The 15,771-nt window shown below is 38.1% G+C and overlaps 2 protein-coding genes across 5 annotated transcripts; one reads left to right on the top strand and one right to left on the bottom strand.

Moving 5' to 3' along the window:
• Positions 1 to 3,366: 3,366 nt before the first annotated feature.
• Positions 3,367 to 8,440, top strand: LOC103413280 (O-fucosyltransferase 7-like). 2 transcript variants are annotated; one of them, XM_008351752.4, is made up of 11 exons: positions 3,367 to 3,746; positions 4,330 to 4,426; positions 4,517 to 4,584; positions 5,445 to 5,533; positions 5,629 to 5,809; positions 5,910 to 6,038; positions 6,148 to 6,281; positions 6,368 to 6,578; positions 7,349 to 7,533; positions 7,643 to 7,738; positions 7,894 to 8,440. In XM_008351752.4, exons 1-11 carry the CDS (start codon positions 3,612 to 3,614, stop codon positions 8,033 to 8,035), a joined length of 1,467 nt encoding a protein of 488 aa, XP_008349974.1. In that variant the 5' UTR covers positions 3,367 to 3,611; the 3' UTR covers positions 8,036 to 8,440. The 2 variants fall into 2 exon arrangements, with proteins under 2 accessions (XP_008349974.1, XP_070682596.1); XM_070826495.1 differs by having other exon boundaries at positions 3,388 to 3,746; positions 4,321 to 4,426.
• Positions 8,441 to 10,734: 2,294 nt separating this feature from the next.
• On the bottom strand, positions 10,735 to 14,971 carry LOC103413279 (serine--tRNA ligase, chloroplastic/mitochondrial-like). Of its 3 annotated transcripts, none has more exons than XM_029107167.2 (10): positions 14,487 to 14,971; positions 14,234 to 14,382; positions 13,935 to 14,035; positions 13,692 to 13,840; positions 13,479 to 13,571; positions 13,027 to 13,206; positions 12,784 to 12,950; positions 11,726 to 11,860; positions 11,551 to 11,644; positions 10,735 to 11,382 (listed from the first exon to the last, which is right to left on the bottom strand). In XM_029107167.2, the coding sequence occupies exons 3-10, from the start codon at positions 13,981 to 13,983 to the stop codon at positions 11,107 to 11,109; spliced, it is 1,143 nt and encodes a 380-aa protein (XP_028963000.1). In that variant the 5' UTR covers positions 13,984 to 14,035; positions 14,234 to 14,382; positions 14,487 to 14,971; the 3' UTR covers positions 10,735 to 11,106. The 3 variants fall into 3 exon arrangements, with proteins under 3 accessions (XP_028963000.1, XP_008349973.1, XP_028962999.1); XM_008351751.4 differs by having other exon boundaries at positions 13,935 to 14,028; positions 14,487 to 14,941; XM_029107166.2 differs by having other exon boundaries at positions 13,935 to 14,061; positions 14,487 to 14,861.
• Between the last annotated feature and the right edge of the window lie 800 nt (positions 14,972 to 15,771).

The following is a 15,771-nucleotide window of genomic DNA, read 5'->3' as shown; positions in this document are numbered from 1 at the left end:
CATCCAGTCCATTTATCATTATTTTAATAGCGTAGCATAATTTTGAATATTTTTCTTTCTTGATTCCACACCTTTGTATGTGTCTGGGTAGTGGCGGAGAGCTAGGATTTTAGGTAAGGAGGGGCCTCACATAAATGTCAAAATAATAAATAAATAGATATTATTTACAAGAGAGTATAATACATGCTTGAAATTGTGAGCTAATTAAATTTTTTGAGGCTTTAAATGATTTGTTCTATGTTGAAGTTAACATTCCATTATCAAGTCATAATTAATAAAAAATTAAAGAGGATCAAGAGAAACTAACCCTCTAATATCAAGTCAATGAAAAATACTAAGAACCATTCTTTTAGACCATATTTTGGAGACAACGTAATGTGTCTGTTGATGATTGAATTCATTCTTTAATAATTTAAAGAAGCAGTCCAACCAGAAACTACTATATAATCATGTCGTCTCAAAATATGGGTCAAGTAGATTGAGAATTTTGAAACAAAAAATGAGAAGAATGAATTGAGAATTTGGAGAATAAAATATATGAAATTTGAAAAATTTAGTAAAAAGTTAAAGAGAACAGAGACAAAATATATGAAATTTCAAGAAACGGAGGAGGAAAAACTTAAAAGTTTATTATTCTTCAGTTGGCAATGTAAAAGATTAATTTTTGATAAAACTAAACTAGAATTTAGATTTCAGTTTTAAATAAGATGTTAAATGTCACAGCCCGTCCCGAAAATTCTATATCGGGAGCGTGAAATGACGGAATTACCCCTTAGCGGGGACTAAGGTACGTGTGTCACATTATTGGTTAAATATATACACCCCTAAGTTCTTGGAAAATAAGTTAAGTTTGGATAAAAAAATGATTTTGTAAATTTGTGTGGTTAGGGTTTGACGTGGGATTTGTTGGTGACCACACACCCTCGGGACATTTTTCCCTTTCCCTCCCCGTGTCTCTCTCTCTCTCCTCTCCATACAGTCTCTCTCTCATTCTCGAACCGTACAGACCAACGCCAAAGCCCCCTGAAACTTCATAGATCGAGGATTTTGAAGACACCATCGTGCTCGTGAGGACTCTACGAACTCAACCACACCCATTTCAGGACAATCCAAGCTTATAGTGAGCTTAGGGAGGTTCTAAGGAAGCTCGGGGACGTTCGTTTGGAAGTTTTGGACGTCGGGATCACCACGTTCAAAGTTGGCCGGTTTTTGTGAAATTTCTCCGGTGACACCTATCCCGAGGACGAGCGCATCCAGGGACGTCACGGGGGTTACGACCCATCGACTTACCAGTGAATGGGCAGTTTTGTTTTCGTATTACCTATATACTACTGTTTTCCCAGAAAATGCAATTATATGAAAATATGTTTTTAAATGCCACGCATGCAATTGTTGAGATGTTTGAACTGATAATTGATGCATATATATGTGAATTGACGCTGTGGACGCACAAGTGAGTATCAGGTGAGTTTATATGGTTTATATGAATGAATGATGATGTGATTGCGTTGTGAGCTCATAAACTGCACCTTTGGTATTAGTGCTTATAGTATTCACCACACCGCACGCTCGCCTTGGATCCAAATAAGTGGATGTCGTACAGACCACTAGAGGTGGTTCCGACATGCCAGTCGTACAGACCTTTAGAGGGGTTCCGACTGGTGGGTGACTTTAGATTATGTGCACAGATGATTGATGAGAGAAGCATTAGAGCGTATTATTTCACCATCTTAGTTGTACAGACTACTTTAGGTAGTTCCGACTTATGTGCAGTATAGTGCCGTACAGGTCACAGTTGGTGACTCCGGCTTGATGGGATATTGAGCTATAGAATCAGCCGTACAGGACCATTGTAGGGTCTCCGGTTGATTTATTATTTCACCTGATTATATTGATGTATTCATATTATATTATGGCATGGCATGACATATTCTTTCTGAAAAGCGTTGAAGGATTGTGATTTGAGCTTTTGTTGATATATATATGTTTATATACTATTTTTCTGGGAAAGTATACAGGTTTTACGGTGAGGGGTTAGAAATGTTTTAAATGAAATGTTTTGGAAAATCTTTGGTTTTACTGACCCACTCATCTTTGTTTTGCGCCCCTCCAGGTTCTAGTTAGCAGTTGGTGGCTCACGAGGTCTTTTTCGGCATTCTGACAGACGTTCTGCATGTAGGACTCACTTGCGGGTGTTGTACTTTAATTATGGTCCTACTTGACTGCACTTATACCTACGCTCTGAATTCGTGTGTTTTACTTTATAACTCTCTCTTTGATGCTAGTAGGTTATTACTGCTAGTGGTTGGTTTAAATTCCTTCATATTTCTGTTATATCTTGCTTCCGTGTCGCACTTTTGGCTACGTCACACTCACGTGACGACCAGCACGCCTTGATTCTAGGATCGGGGTGTGTCATTAAATATATATATAGGAAACCTTTAATGGAAAAGATCCTCATTTTTTTTTTATAAAAATAGGGATTAGTTGTGGAGTCCACACCACATCAAACTTTAATGATCCGAACCGTCTATTTTTCAAGTTGCACCTCATAGATCATCCTTGCAAAGTATTAGCCAAATCGAAAATGTTTAAGACATCTAATTGAGTTCAAAGAAATTAACGAATAATTTTTGTTGTATAAGAAACAACGAAATTAATGAAATTTTATCTTGATAATTAAATAGACAAATGATTTTGGATTGAATTGCATTGAATTTTTGTAAGGATGATCTATGAAACGAGACTTACAAAATAGATGGTTCGGATTGTTGAAGTTCAATGTGGAATGAGCCCCACACCTAATCCCTAGTTTTTGAAAAAAAATAAGGATCCCTTTACATAAAAGGCATGTATATATGCATATACATAGTACTAAATTATTTAGAAAGGGTAGTGAGGGTAGGCCTACGGTGGCCTTAGAGTGGGATCATGATCCTCTCATGAGCTAAGCTAAGAGTGAGGATCCTTCTGGCCAAGTCTATCAGACCGTTGAAATTTTATTCAACAGTTACAATTATTACAATTTTAAAAAAAAAATCTCATATTTATAGCCTGATAGGCTTGGTCAGATCCTCACCCTTGAGCTTAGGGGAGGATTCTGATCCCTTTAGAGTGGCTCTGCTCCTTTGTCTGGACTTAGTTTGGGGTATTTCATGACATTCGGGCCTCGATATTTGGTTGGATTGCATGTGACATTTTTAGGTCTTGGCAGTGTCAAATACGAGACAATATTCTGACAGATTTTTCTAAAAAGATCATTGCTCTCCCAAAATTTTAACTCAATGATCAAAACTTTGATTGGGTCCTGAAAATGAAAATTAGAAATTAACGTCAAAAATAAAATAAATATCAAATGAATTTTTGTTTCATTTTGTTTTTTATTGCGAACTAACCAGTGCTCAAAAACAAACTAAACAACCTACCAAAGCGGCAAAAACCCAGAAAGCACACGAAAAGCAGCGTAAATCCAGTCACAAACGCCCGAGTTCGGGCGAACCGATTTAGATCAGCGCCAAAACCCGCGAACCCAACAAAACCCACAAACCAAAGCCTTCCCGTCATTTGGATTTGCAGGCGAGGCCTCTGGATGAGTGAGCTTCAGATACCAGATGCAGAGGAAGAGCTGGAGAACATTGGCGACAGTGAGGAAGGTGCTAACGTGCGCCGTATGCTTAATTGCGCTAGTGGCTCTCTTCTCTTTCTCCAAAGTCCCTAACTTCTCCGACCCCGTCAAGCTTCCCACGGTGATCTCCTTATCCGACCCATCTCTGTTGTCGCACTTTCTTATTATTTCCAGAAAATGCAATTGCAAATTCATTCAATTTTTCGATATTTTTCTTGAAGCTTTTGTAGTTTTTACGATATGGGTTTACTTTTTTCGACAATATTAATGTTGGGTCTGTATGAAAAATGCTGCAGATTTCAATTTCGTTGTTGTTTTTGTTGTTGTTATGTATGCATTACTATTGGGTTTGTTCATTTACAAGTATGTTTGGTTCCGAAAAAGTATCAAATGATCGATACGTATATGATTGATGATTCCTTTATGCACTCCACTTGAATGTTGATATTGTGACAACCTAGGAAAACTAAAGAAGAAGAATTTGAATGCATCAACTTCATGGTTTGCGTTATTACGATTCAACGGAATAAGATATTACTGAACACATTACCTTTGGCGAAAAAGAGAAAAGAAACACAATAGAAGCTGTATATTCCTTTCGTTAGGAGTTAGGACTTGGGTCTTAATCTTGTAGACTTTAGATACATTTGTTCATGTGACAAAGTTATACATCTTTCATGTTTTCACTCCTTTAGACTTGACAGTTGGATGATACAAGTCGGATATTGGATGACAAGCTATGGAAGATTCCACCGACTCCCGATTTTGTGCAGTGTGTAGAGCCAACTCCGAACTATACACGTAAGTTACTGGTAGAGATTTATTGTGTAGCTATGACATAATGACATATCCTTGGTGTTCCTAATTTCCACTTTACTGTTGTTTATTCAGCTCCTGCAGAGTCACGGGGCTACTTTCAAGTGCGTACAAATGGTGGTCTCAACCAGATGCGTGCAGGGGTATATGAACACACTCTCTTTCTCAAATGTATTGTGTTGAATTTTGATCTTGTCCACATTTTGATTTTGAAATGTGTGTAGCAAAAATTCATTTATGTTAATCCCTTGAGGTTAGCCCAAGCGGTGTGACCGTGAGAGAGGGTGGGTTAATGGGTTAGGATTATGGATGGATCCAGTGTTTGATTTCTGCGAATGTAATTAACGAAAGACTTGCGCAAAACCAAGCGCAGTGGCGTTTTAGGATTCATACAGCCGACCCCACTTAGTGGGATATTTAGTGGTTGTTGTTGTTGTATATTGTTTTTTTTCTCATTGATAGACTCTGGAAAAATAGTCTGATTCTAATCTCACTCATATTACTAATGTGAAACAATAATCTGATTCTAATCTGTCACATTGGGATCTCAAGTTGTATTTGCATAAAGTTTTGGGATAGGCCTTTATCCCTCTTTCTTTTCTATTACTAAATAGGGCATTTAAGCTTTGAGAGTTGTCTCATTATTTTATCCAGTTGCAGTTTGCAAATATTAATTGGTTGCTGCAATTTCTATAGTTATAAAAACATGGACTTCATGGTGCACAATTTTGACTCGGCTGTACCTGCCTATATGTTGTGGGGTTTGGTCTGTACCTATGTAAGATTTAAGTGATAAAAACCTTAGAACTGCACAATTCTTACCATCGTGGTAGGCTACATGACATCACGCAACAAATCTATTTAGATGGCCAATTAGTGTGTTTCACAATGGTAGACACAGAAGCCATAGAATATTTTGCTTGGCTCCATGTACATGATAGTTTTATGAATATCGTCATCTGATTATTGAATGGAGCTGAAATGTGTCATCCTTGAATTCCAGATATGTGACATGGTAGCTGTAGCCCGCATCATAAATGCCACTCTTGTTATTCCAGAACTTGATCAACGGTCGTTTTGGAAAGACTCTAGGTAACACTGTCACTTATTTTACACTCTGAATTCTGTTTTATTCTTAGCTATTATGTCCTTGATGCAAAAATTTGTTCCCTATATATGTTGCGCAGCAACTTCTCAGATGTTTTTGACGAAGATCATTTTATCAAGGCTCTAGCTAATGATGTTAAAATTGTAAAAAAGCTTCCCAAGGAACTTGCTTCTGGTCCCAGAGCACTAAAGCTTTTCAGAAGCTGGGCTAGTATGGATTATTACCAAGATGAGATAGCTAGTCTCTGGGAAGTGTACGAGGTGTGGTTTCTGGAACACTCTGGTTTATGCAATGTATTTTATATATTCTTTTTTGAATTAATCAAAATCATCTTGTTAAACACTTTATTCTTTTTCTAAGGTTATTCGAGCCTCCAAAGCTGATGCTCGCTTAGCAAATAACAACCTACCTCTAGATATACAGAAACTTCGCTGTCGTGCTTGTTATGAAGCTCTGCGTTTTACACCTCAAATTGAAGCAATGGGAAAAGTAAATTCTTAGATCTACATGCTAGTTTGATTTCTGGAATGCCTATTATAACTTTTTAGTCCTATTCCATCTATTTTACAATTTTATTTTTGTTTCATTAATGTTTTAGTTGTTAGTTGATCGGATGAGGTCGTTTGGTCCTTTTATTGCCCTTCATTTACGATTTGAGAAGGACATGCTTGCCTTTAGTGGATGCACGCAGGATTTAACTCCATCTGAAGCTGATGAACTAAGGATCATCCGGTATGAAAAACTTATGTTGGGAGAAATTCTGTCACGTTGGTTAATCCTTGAGCTTTTGTGATGCCTGTTTTATTTGGAACATGCAGGGAGAACACAAAAACCTGGAGAAACAAGGAAATTAATTCCATAGAACAGAGATCCAGCGGGTATTGCCCATTAACTCCAAGGGAGACTGGAATTTTTCTCAGTGCTCTTGGGTACCCACCAAACACACCTATCTACATTGCTGCTGGAAAGATATATGGTGATTCTCGTATGGCTGATCTACTATCCCGTTATCCCATACTGAAGAGCAAGGTATCATTGATGTTTATAATTGATCTTTTCTGTTTTGTTAAATAACTGAGCTCTGAATGGAATATAATGAAACTTTTAGAATGTCTGTGGCTGACCTTGAAGTTTAAATTGAATATATGACATTCCAATTTATATAGAATGTAGATAGAAAAGTATCACGACTGCTGTAGCAAGGGAGCTCGGCACATTAGTCGATCCAATATATTGGCCATATCCGTTAATACTATTTTGAACTAATGGTACTGCTACTCTTCTTGGGGGCCCAAATTACTTAGAATTATAATCTCAGACGGAATGTTATCTTGTGCATTTCACTGTCATCTGGCCACACATTTTTGTTTCTTTTAAAATCTGGGTACGAAGAAAGATTTCTCTATGGCTGTACATCATTAAAACCATCAAGAGCTAATGCCATACTCAAATTAGAATTTTATCCATAAAGTTTGAGTGGGCGTTGAGATTTTGATTTATTGGTGTGAACAAAGGTGGCGAACCTGCTGATATATGCAGTGCAGATTATCAGAGATAAAACAGATATTGATTAAGAGTCATGTGGATTGTTATGCACAACTGATAAAGTTCTTTTAGAAATGTAGAAAATGACATCAGAGCAGCAAGTCTCCCATGTGACTAAGAAAATGATCAGGAGGAAGTCCAAATGAACATCTATATATCTATTCAATTTATCTTGAAATTTTTTGTCATTCGGACATATCTGGGTATGTCTGAAATCCTGACACATGGACTGTAATGCTGGTTTTCACTTTCAGGAAACCTTGGCATCCGTTGAGGAGCTTGAACCTTTTACCAATCATGCGTCTCAAATGGCTGCGCTTGACTACCTTGTTTCAGTTGAAAGTGATGTATTTATACCTACATATCCAGGACATATGGCGGCGGCAGTTGAAGGTCACCGTCGCTTTCTTGGACACAGGAAAACAATAAACCCTGACAGGCAAGGCGATTTCTTTTTGGAATGATATGTTTTGAACTACTCCAAACACCGTGCTCTGACCAGATATGCCGCAAACTGAATCTGTTTTGTGCTTGTGTGTGTTTATCAGAAAAGCCCTTGTTTCTCTGTTTGACAAACTTGAGCAGGGAACACTTGAGGAAGGCAAAACCTTATCAAATAGAGTTGTTCAAATGCACAGGAAACGGTGTGTGATTTCTCACCTAAAGATTTGAAGTTCCATGACAATCACTTTATCCCAACCAATATCATATCTGGTTATTGTGAATTGTAAACATTCACAAATAACGATTTTTCTGTTATCCTTATTTTTCATAACTGTCTGTGATGGTGGTTATGCAGGCAAGGCTCCCCACGGAAAAGAAGAGGTCCTGCTCCAGGACTTAGGGGGAAGGATAAGCTTCGTTCGGAAGAACCCTTTTACGAGAACCCCTTACCAGATTGTTTGTGTAGAAAAGAAATGCCAATGCAAAGAGCTCGCTAATCATCTCAGAGATTTCAAAACTACGAAATGGTTCCTCTAACGAAAAGGTTCCTGCACTGGTAGGGTGGTGACACAATCTTTCTTTACAATTTATTGTAACTTAGAAGTTTGTGTTTCGGTTGTATGCATAGGACAGCGAAGTGTGTATATCCCGAGTTTAGATAGCTGGTGGTGAGTTGTTATAGTGTTGATGAAGAGTAAAATGCAAGTACGTTCAGGTCAGGGAATGGATCGCTGGAAAGAGGGCTTTCCATTTATGTGCTTTCCAAAGTTTCTAGAGTTCGATATAGAATGATTCACGTTGGGGGATACGAAAATAGATCATTTGTTTGTTTCCAAAGGAACAAGCACTCTTCGTGTATTCGTAACTATTTGATGCAGTATAAGTGAAAGAATTTGACTCTATCTCGGTTATTGTCTGCATTTTTTTTTCTTCAGTTTAGTAGAAGCCCTTCACAGTCCGCATTAGCTGCTTTAAAATTTTCAAATTTACGTCTCATGGTGTGTCTTGGAATGTAACTATGTGAATATGTATTGAGTCACGTGATGAAAAAGAAAGAGAGTGATTGCATACGCCATAATTTTTTGCCACTGAGACCACAAATGGTTAAATCAAAATGACCTTTTAACCCCTTGTATGAAACTCTTCTAACAAAAGTAATCAAAGAAATAACAATGTGTAAATTGTACTAGAGTAATTCGGAGAAGCTTATTTGTGCTGGATTACCAAATTCAATTAACCCATGTTATAATATGTGTTTATATTACAATTATGTGACGATGTTACAGTTACATGTTGACACAAAACTTTGTTGTTTGGAATTGTTAGTCTTTACTTTAGACTTGGGGTTCTCATCAATATTGATCCCGTGGGCTTAAAGATAGGATAACACAATATCATAAGTCGGTGTTACTGTCACTCTCTCTCCCTCCCCAGCCTCCACCACTTGAAGAAAGACTAAAAGTGTTTGCACCTAAAATATGCAAAATTTTACTTAGGTTTAAAGCTAAAATGTGACATTTTTGGGGATTAGTGTGCAAATATACCAAAAGTTGCATGTGAGAATGTATCTCCACATGGTTTAAAGTGGTGGCTTTATTGTGAGTAAGGATGTTGGCAGACTTAGGAGATGTATATGTGGTGAAAGAAACTAACTTGTTTATTTTAATTATTAATTTATTGCAAGTGGGAGAGAGACATGTGATGGAAATGCAAGCTTGCCTCTTTTAATATTATTTCATATGCAAGCTGGTAGTGGAGCTTCTCTCTACAAGTTCAATGTTCTCAGCAAAATCACTTTCTCAGCACTCTATATAAAGAAGCAGACGCAAAAGAATTAAAGACACTTAACCAATCAATCAAGCAACTTTACTCAAATCAGCTCCTCAATTTTCTTGTAAACATTTACTTTTAGCCAAGCACCCTCTACTTTCCTTGTTTTTAGCTCTACTGCTAACTCGATAGTATTGATCTCCTTTGTATTTTTATTTACAACCTTCAAAGCCATTCCCCAAACCACCAGAAATTGCCACAAGGCTAGAGCAACTTGCCTGATCCATTGGGAACAAGCTCGAACCTTGTATTTGGCATCCCTTTGTACTTATAATTAGACCTGACATTTTGGACCCGACCCGACCCGTTAATATTAGTATTTGGGGGGATGCTTAACGGGTTGGGTCGCTAACGGGTCATTTTGGGTCAACCTGTTAGACCCGTTAGTTGAGGATGTTTTAATAATTTCAGTAAAGTCTTAACAACAAAAAATAAACTCTATGCAAAAAAAATAAAATAATAATAATTGTTAACGGGTGTTAACGGGTCGAGTTCGGATGACCCGTTAACTTAACGGGTCGGATTGAACCCGACCCATTTACAGGTCTACTTATAATGCTTTGTACTTTAAATAATTACATTTCTATACAACTCATTTCCAATCATTTAATTTACAAACAATTTACAATACCAGTCATTTATTTTCCTTTGTCCTTTACACTTCTAGCAACTTTGTCATTTCATTTACATATTGTTACATTTCTCCACATAAGTAAAGTCCTTATCTTTAAGGCAAAGAGAGAACCTTGATTTGAGCCGCTCCCACTCAATGACGCAATCTCTTGGTTAGAAGTCGAACTCATGCGCGATCTCAACCGTTCAAACCTGTCTACTAGCGGCAACTAATAGTGGCACGCTCACAATCACCAGTTTCTTGTTCGAGCAAATTTCCGACATGCCCATGAGGCTCATGACGAATTCTGGGGGTGAACATAAAGACTATTGAATCTTGCCAGTCAAGACAGTGATTCTCAAAGATAGACAGTAATCAGCGCAGTGGCGGCAATGGCAGTGTCCGTCGTCTCAACAGTCCCTTCATTTCTACCACTTCCTCCTGCCACTGCCAACCTCAACGCCCCAAAATATCCCATTCCTTCTGTAAGTTTCTTTTGTTTATGATTTATTTGCGTCTTCTGAGAAATGAATAAAATAATATGCACTGGGAGATTGAGATGACGGTATTCCAAACTAATCACGTCATTTTATATACGCAAGTTAAAACCCCTTAGCATCTCAGTTGCTCGTTTCTCCTGAAATGAGAAATGAGTTTTTAAATCACAAAAAGTCCTCTTGGTTTTGTGCTGTTTTCATACAGAACCAAATTGTCTGCCATTGCCTATATAGGTAATAAAATTGAAGCTGATGCTGCTGGTGAGGACAGATTTCATAGGAGGGACATTCTCAAATGTGGTGTTTTCATACAATCTTAGAGCGAGGCAGCTTCGGTTGCCTTGCCGCCCAGGTAAATCCACCTATCTGGAACACCCAAAAGTGCAGACTTGTTTGAATCCTAAGAAAAGCATTGCGCGACGACATACACAATGCGATTTGTTGCAACAGAGCTCAAAACACTCTATAATGATCATCTCTCGATGCCAAGGATTCCAAATAAACTTTAAGAAATGACCGCTGTATTTGTAGGCTTTTCTTACACTCCCCACTCCCACCTATGAAAAATCTCATAACCAAAGAATGATCCCACAGAAATTTCCGAACAAATATAATTTGCAACATCATCCTACCTAGGTTTGGGATATATGGACTCAAGTCCGCCCATAAAGGGCCTCAATGGCTCAGGGATAATGACCGAGCCATCTTCTTGCTGGTTGTTCTCAAGTATGCATACGATCATTCGTGGTACTGCACAGGCCGTTGCATTCAGTGTGTGAACAAACTCTGGTGGAGCGAGGCTGCTTTTGCCCTTCTTAGGATTTGTTAACGCTGGTTCTGCAGAACGAAACCGGATCCCAAGACGACGACTTTGATAGTCTGTACAGTTCGATGCGCTTGATATCTGTCCGCCATTCATATTGGTTAGAAGATTTCAGAATAATCAAACAAAAACATAAATCTTTGCTACCTCAAAAAACAACTTTGAACTAGCAGTTTTATAGCCTAGCCCATGAAACCAAGAACAAGTTTTGTTCCTTTTTTCTTTCAAGGGGAGAGATCATTGCAATACCTCTCCATATCTTGCTAAACCAGGCATCCATGCTTCAATATCAAATTTACGATAAGCAGGCGCACCTAAATCCCCAGATGCCATGTCCAAAGTTCTGTCAAGAAACTCGACATTACCGTAAACATAGAAAAGTCAAATCAGCTGAACAATCAGAAGGTTGTGTAGAAGTACTCACTTGTAGTGTAATCCTAGCGATGAAAACAGGTCTTCTTCAATTCTTATGAGCTCTTCATGGTACAAATCACTATCCTCGGGTCGGCATAATATAAACATCTCCAGCTTGCTGAATTGGTGGACGCGATACAGACCCCTGAACAGAATAAAAACAATTTATCGTACGATGGACAAAGCCTACAAGTCTTACAGAATATTCTCTACTTGCACACAAGACTATGAAAAACAAAAACCTACGGGGTATAACCTTCCACCATATGGAGATATTGCCACCGCAGAAATTGTAACAAAAATTTGATTTTGGACCACTGTTTAGAAATTTAATACAATTGATAAGAATGCTTCTGCATGTCCACAAAAACAGAGACAATAAACCATGCCATATTTTGGACTGCACATAGTAGGCAGAACGCATCTTACTTAAGATTTCAATCTGTCACTTACAAGTTACAAACCGAAACTACAGAAAGTTAGATTGAAAATTGGTGTATCATTCACATATTCCACTCCCAGATTCTTGTGGATAGAAAATAAACATTGCTTACAAGAGAGCCAACCAGTGGATCCCTATCACTAGCGGGCATGAAAAAAATGCTTTCAAAGTTCAAGGCATATAACACCACAAATCATTTTGATATTCATTGACTACTATACAAAAGCCACCTCATTTGGGTTGGATAGACTGGATAATTAAAGCATGATGACATTCATCATGTTGGCATATTTGGACAGTCACGGATAGAAATTTCCAATTTTGCAGATGCCGTTTAGAAAAAATAGGAATATTAACAATAATATGGGACCATAACCCAAGTGGTTTGAGTATTTTTCACAAAGAAAGGGTGAACCAATTTGGTTTATGTATTCATACGCCGTTGCATTTAACTACTTGCTCGCGCTTCTTATAATTTCTTTTGTTTTCTGTTAATAAAAAATTGTTTTTTGACAGAGAAATAGATATGTTGTTGCGTTTAATTAATAATTTAAAGTAGATTAAGAAAGTGATGAAGTATAAACCACAAAGGATATATGAGGTCACTGGAAATGTTGATAATTTACCTTGATGCTGTACCTGCAGCGCCTGCCTCAGTACGGAAGCAATGGGAAACTGCCACATATTTCAGAGGTAACAATGATGCAGCAAGTATAGAATCCATATGAATTCCCCCAACAGGAATCTCTGCTGTGCCGATGAGGCACTGATCACTATCCTCAATAGAATACACCTGTTTATATTTAGCCAGAGATAAGACAACATTTTATTTCTTAGCAGACTACGAGAAAGAGAATGTTTGAACTAACCTGGGTATTTGCTCCTCGGGGTTGGAAACCACATTTTTCAACAACAGAAGATCTTACAATTTCAGGGGTTGTTAAAGGTGTGAAGCCCCTTTTCATGACTTCCAAGAGCGTCCAGTTAATAAGGGCCATCTCTAGGAGTACCGCTTCATTCTTCAGATAGTAAAACTTTGAGCCACTGACCTGTAGAAATTAGCAAAATCTTAGTTGCATAGAAAAAACCCTTTCCCTTTAAACCCAATGTTTTGGAAGTAGCATAAGGCTTTTTAGATTTGATATCAGCACGACCTAGAGAATTTATGAAATCTTCCAATTTATCCCAGAAAGATCCCCAAAATCTCCAACTCAGTACAAAGTCTAATTTAAATGCTGAGACTGGAAATTAGTGGCATGATTTTCTTCATTTACTATATACTAGAGACACTTCAACACATTAAATAAGACAAAGATAGTACCCCTGAAGCAGCATCAAAATCAAAAAGATCTAGTTCCTTTCCAAGTTGAAGGTGATCCTTGACAGGAAAGCTAAACTCACGTGGGCTGCCTACCTACAAAAGGACATAGAAAATGAGGAAGAATGCGGAACGAACATGGACTACAAAACCTCTCTTGTGAGCGCGCATGTGTGTGTTAGAGAGAGAGAGAGAGAGAGAGAGAGAGAGAGAGACCATATTTCTTAAGGTTGAAAAATCCTCTCCGCCTATTGGGACATCAGGATGAGTCATATTTGGTATACATTGTGCTTCCTGCTGAAGCTCATCAGTAAGTCTAAGCAGGTCTTCTTCCAAAGAAAGAAGCCCTTCCTTCAGATTCTTTCCTGAACGCAAAAGCCAATAATTCTAAATAACTCAAATCTAAATCAGCATACCAAGAAAACAAAATGAATATACAAAAGAAGGGCACAATGATACCTTCATCTATAAGTTTTTGACGCTCGGATGGCTCCAACTTTCCTTTCATCTTGTTTGCCACCACATTCCTTTCCCCACGAAGCCGTTCAACTTCCTGCTTTCTGTGAGTAACAATTAGCTACATAAACTGAGAAACAAAACAACACTTCTTCAAAACTCAAAACAACAAATTTCCAAACTCTAAAGCCAATTGCACAACAGGACATAAACCCCGCGGAGCAGTTAATCGAAATACATATTGCCTGCAGCACTTGTAAAGATTCAGCAAATCAATCAATCACAAAAGTTAAAAATCTGACCTTTTGAAGACTCAGCATTTTGTGGTAGAGCTCAAGCACAAGTTCCAAATTGGCATTGGAGTTCCTCTTCTTTATGTTGGCCGCAACCGCGTCCTTGTTGTCTCTTATCCACTTGAAGTCTATCGCTGCTTTCCATTGCTGCTTCACACCTGCATCTCCCCCCAAAAGAAAAAACACAAAATATTAACAACAAAAAAACAAAATTCAGCTCCAATTAATCAAAACTACAAATTGGGTTGTAAAATGATCGAACCCTTTTCATCCGGGCTTGTTTCTTTTGGGGTTGCGGTAGCAGTTGCCTGTGCGGCCGGAGCCGAAAGGCCTCTGACGAAGAAGGGCAGAGGAAATGGAAATCGTTGTCTGCGGCTACGGTGGCAGAGGAAGGTTTGGGAAAAGGGTTTGAAAACGGAGCGGAAAGAAGAAGAAAATGAGGGTGGAGGAATAGTGGCGAGCTTCAGGGTTTGCAAGGTTGTCCCGCCCAAACCCATTGTTCAGCTGCAGACCGCAGAGCGTGCAAAAACCTGCTTGAATGGGTGCACCGTGAAAAAAGAGAGTGCTTGGAGAGCATGAAGGGACTAAATTTATTCCCAATTTTTATTATTTCTAAACCATTTTATCGACAACTTTTCTACATTTTGCACGCAGAACAAAAGAAAGAAAGTATAAATAACCAAAGAAACAAAAATGAAGATATTTCAGAGCATCTTCAAAGAGATGTCAACTGGAATGCTACTGTGCATATTTGACATCAAAATCTTTCTAATCAAAATGTTATTTGCTTATTAGATTTGAATGCTTTGTGATTTGAAATCAAATATGACATCAATGTCACAAAATATCTGTTTCGTTATGAACATCGACGACAGACAAGGAGTGCCAAGTAGTGATCAATTGCCCAAACATTATGGGCCAAATATTTTGAGCTCGTTTATAAATACTTTTAAAATGGCTGATAACGCTTTTGGTGAAAATAATTTTGAAACCAATCCTTAGTAAAAATACAAGTGCTTTGGAATCTATTTGTACCATACTTGACCAATCCCGAAACAACTGAGCACTGGTCAACGTTATGCCGTCAAGGACCCAGAAGAGTTTCCCTCCAACCAAGAGGCCAATCACAGCGCGACACGTGTCGACATCAGAAGCCAATCATAGCGTGACACATGTCAACATCAGAAACCAATCACAACACGACACATGTCAATATCAGAATGAAACTAGAAACTCTCTTCTATAAATAAAGATCATTCTCTCACAATATTTCTTAATGTCATTTGTACTAAATCATTCACTTGTACTCACTAAAGAAGTGCTTGAACCTATGTACTTGTGTAAACCCTTCACAATTAATGAGAACTTCTCTACTCCGTGGACGTAGCCAATCTGGGTGAACCACGTACATCTTGTGTTTGCTTCCCTGTCTCTATCCATTTACATACTTATCCACACTCGTGACCGGAGCAATCTAGCGAAGGTCACAAACTTAACATTTTCTGTTGTACCAAAGTCCTCACTGATTTTGTACATCAACATTTGGC

The sequence above is a fragment of the Malus domestica genome, chromosome 08 (assembly GCF_042453785.1).
Source record: "Malus domestica chromosome 08, GDT2T_hap1".
In the NCBI taxonomy this organism is placed as follows: domain Eukaryota; kingdom Viridiplantae; phylum Streptophyta; class Magnoliopsida; order Rosales; family Rosaceae; genus Malus; species Malus domestica.
The sequence above is the reverse complement of the archived record's forward strand: the minus strand, read 5'-3'. Positions and strand labels throughout refer to the sequence as shown.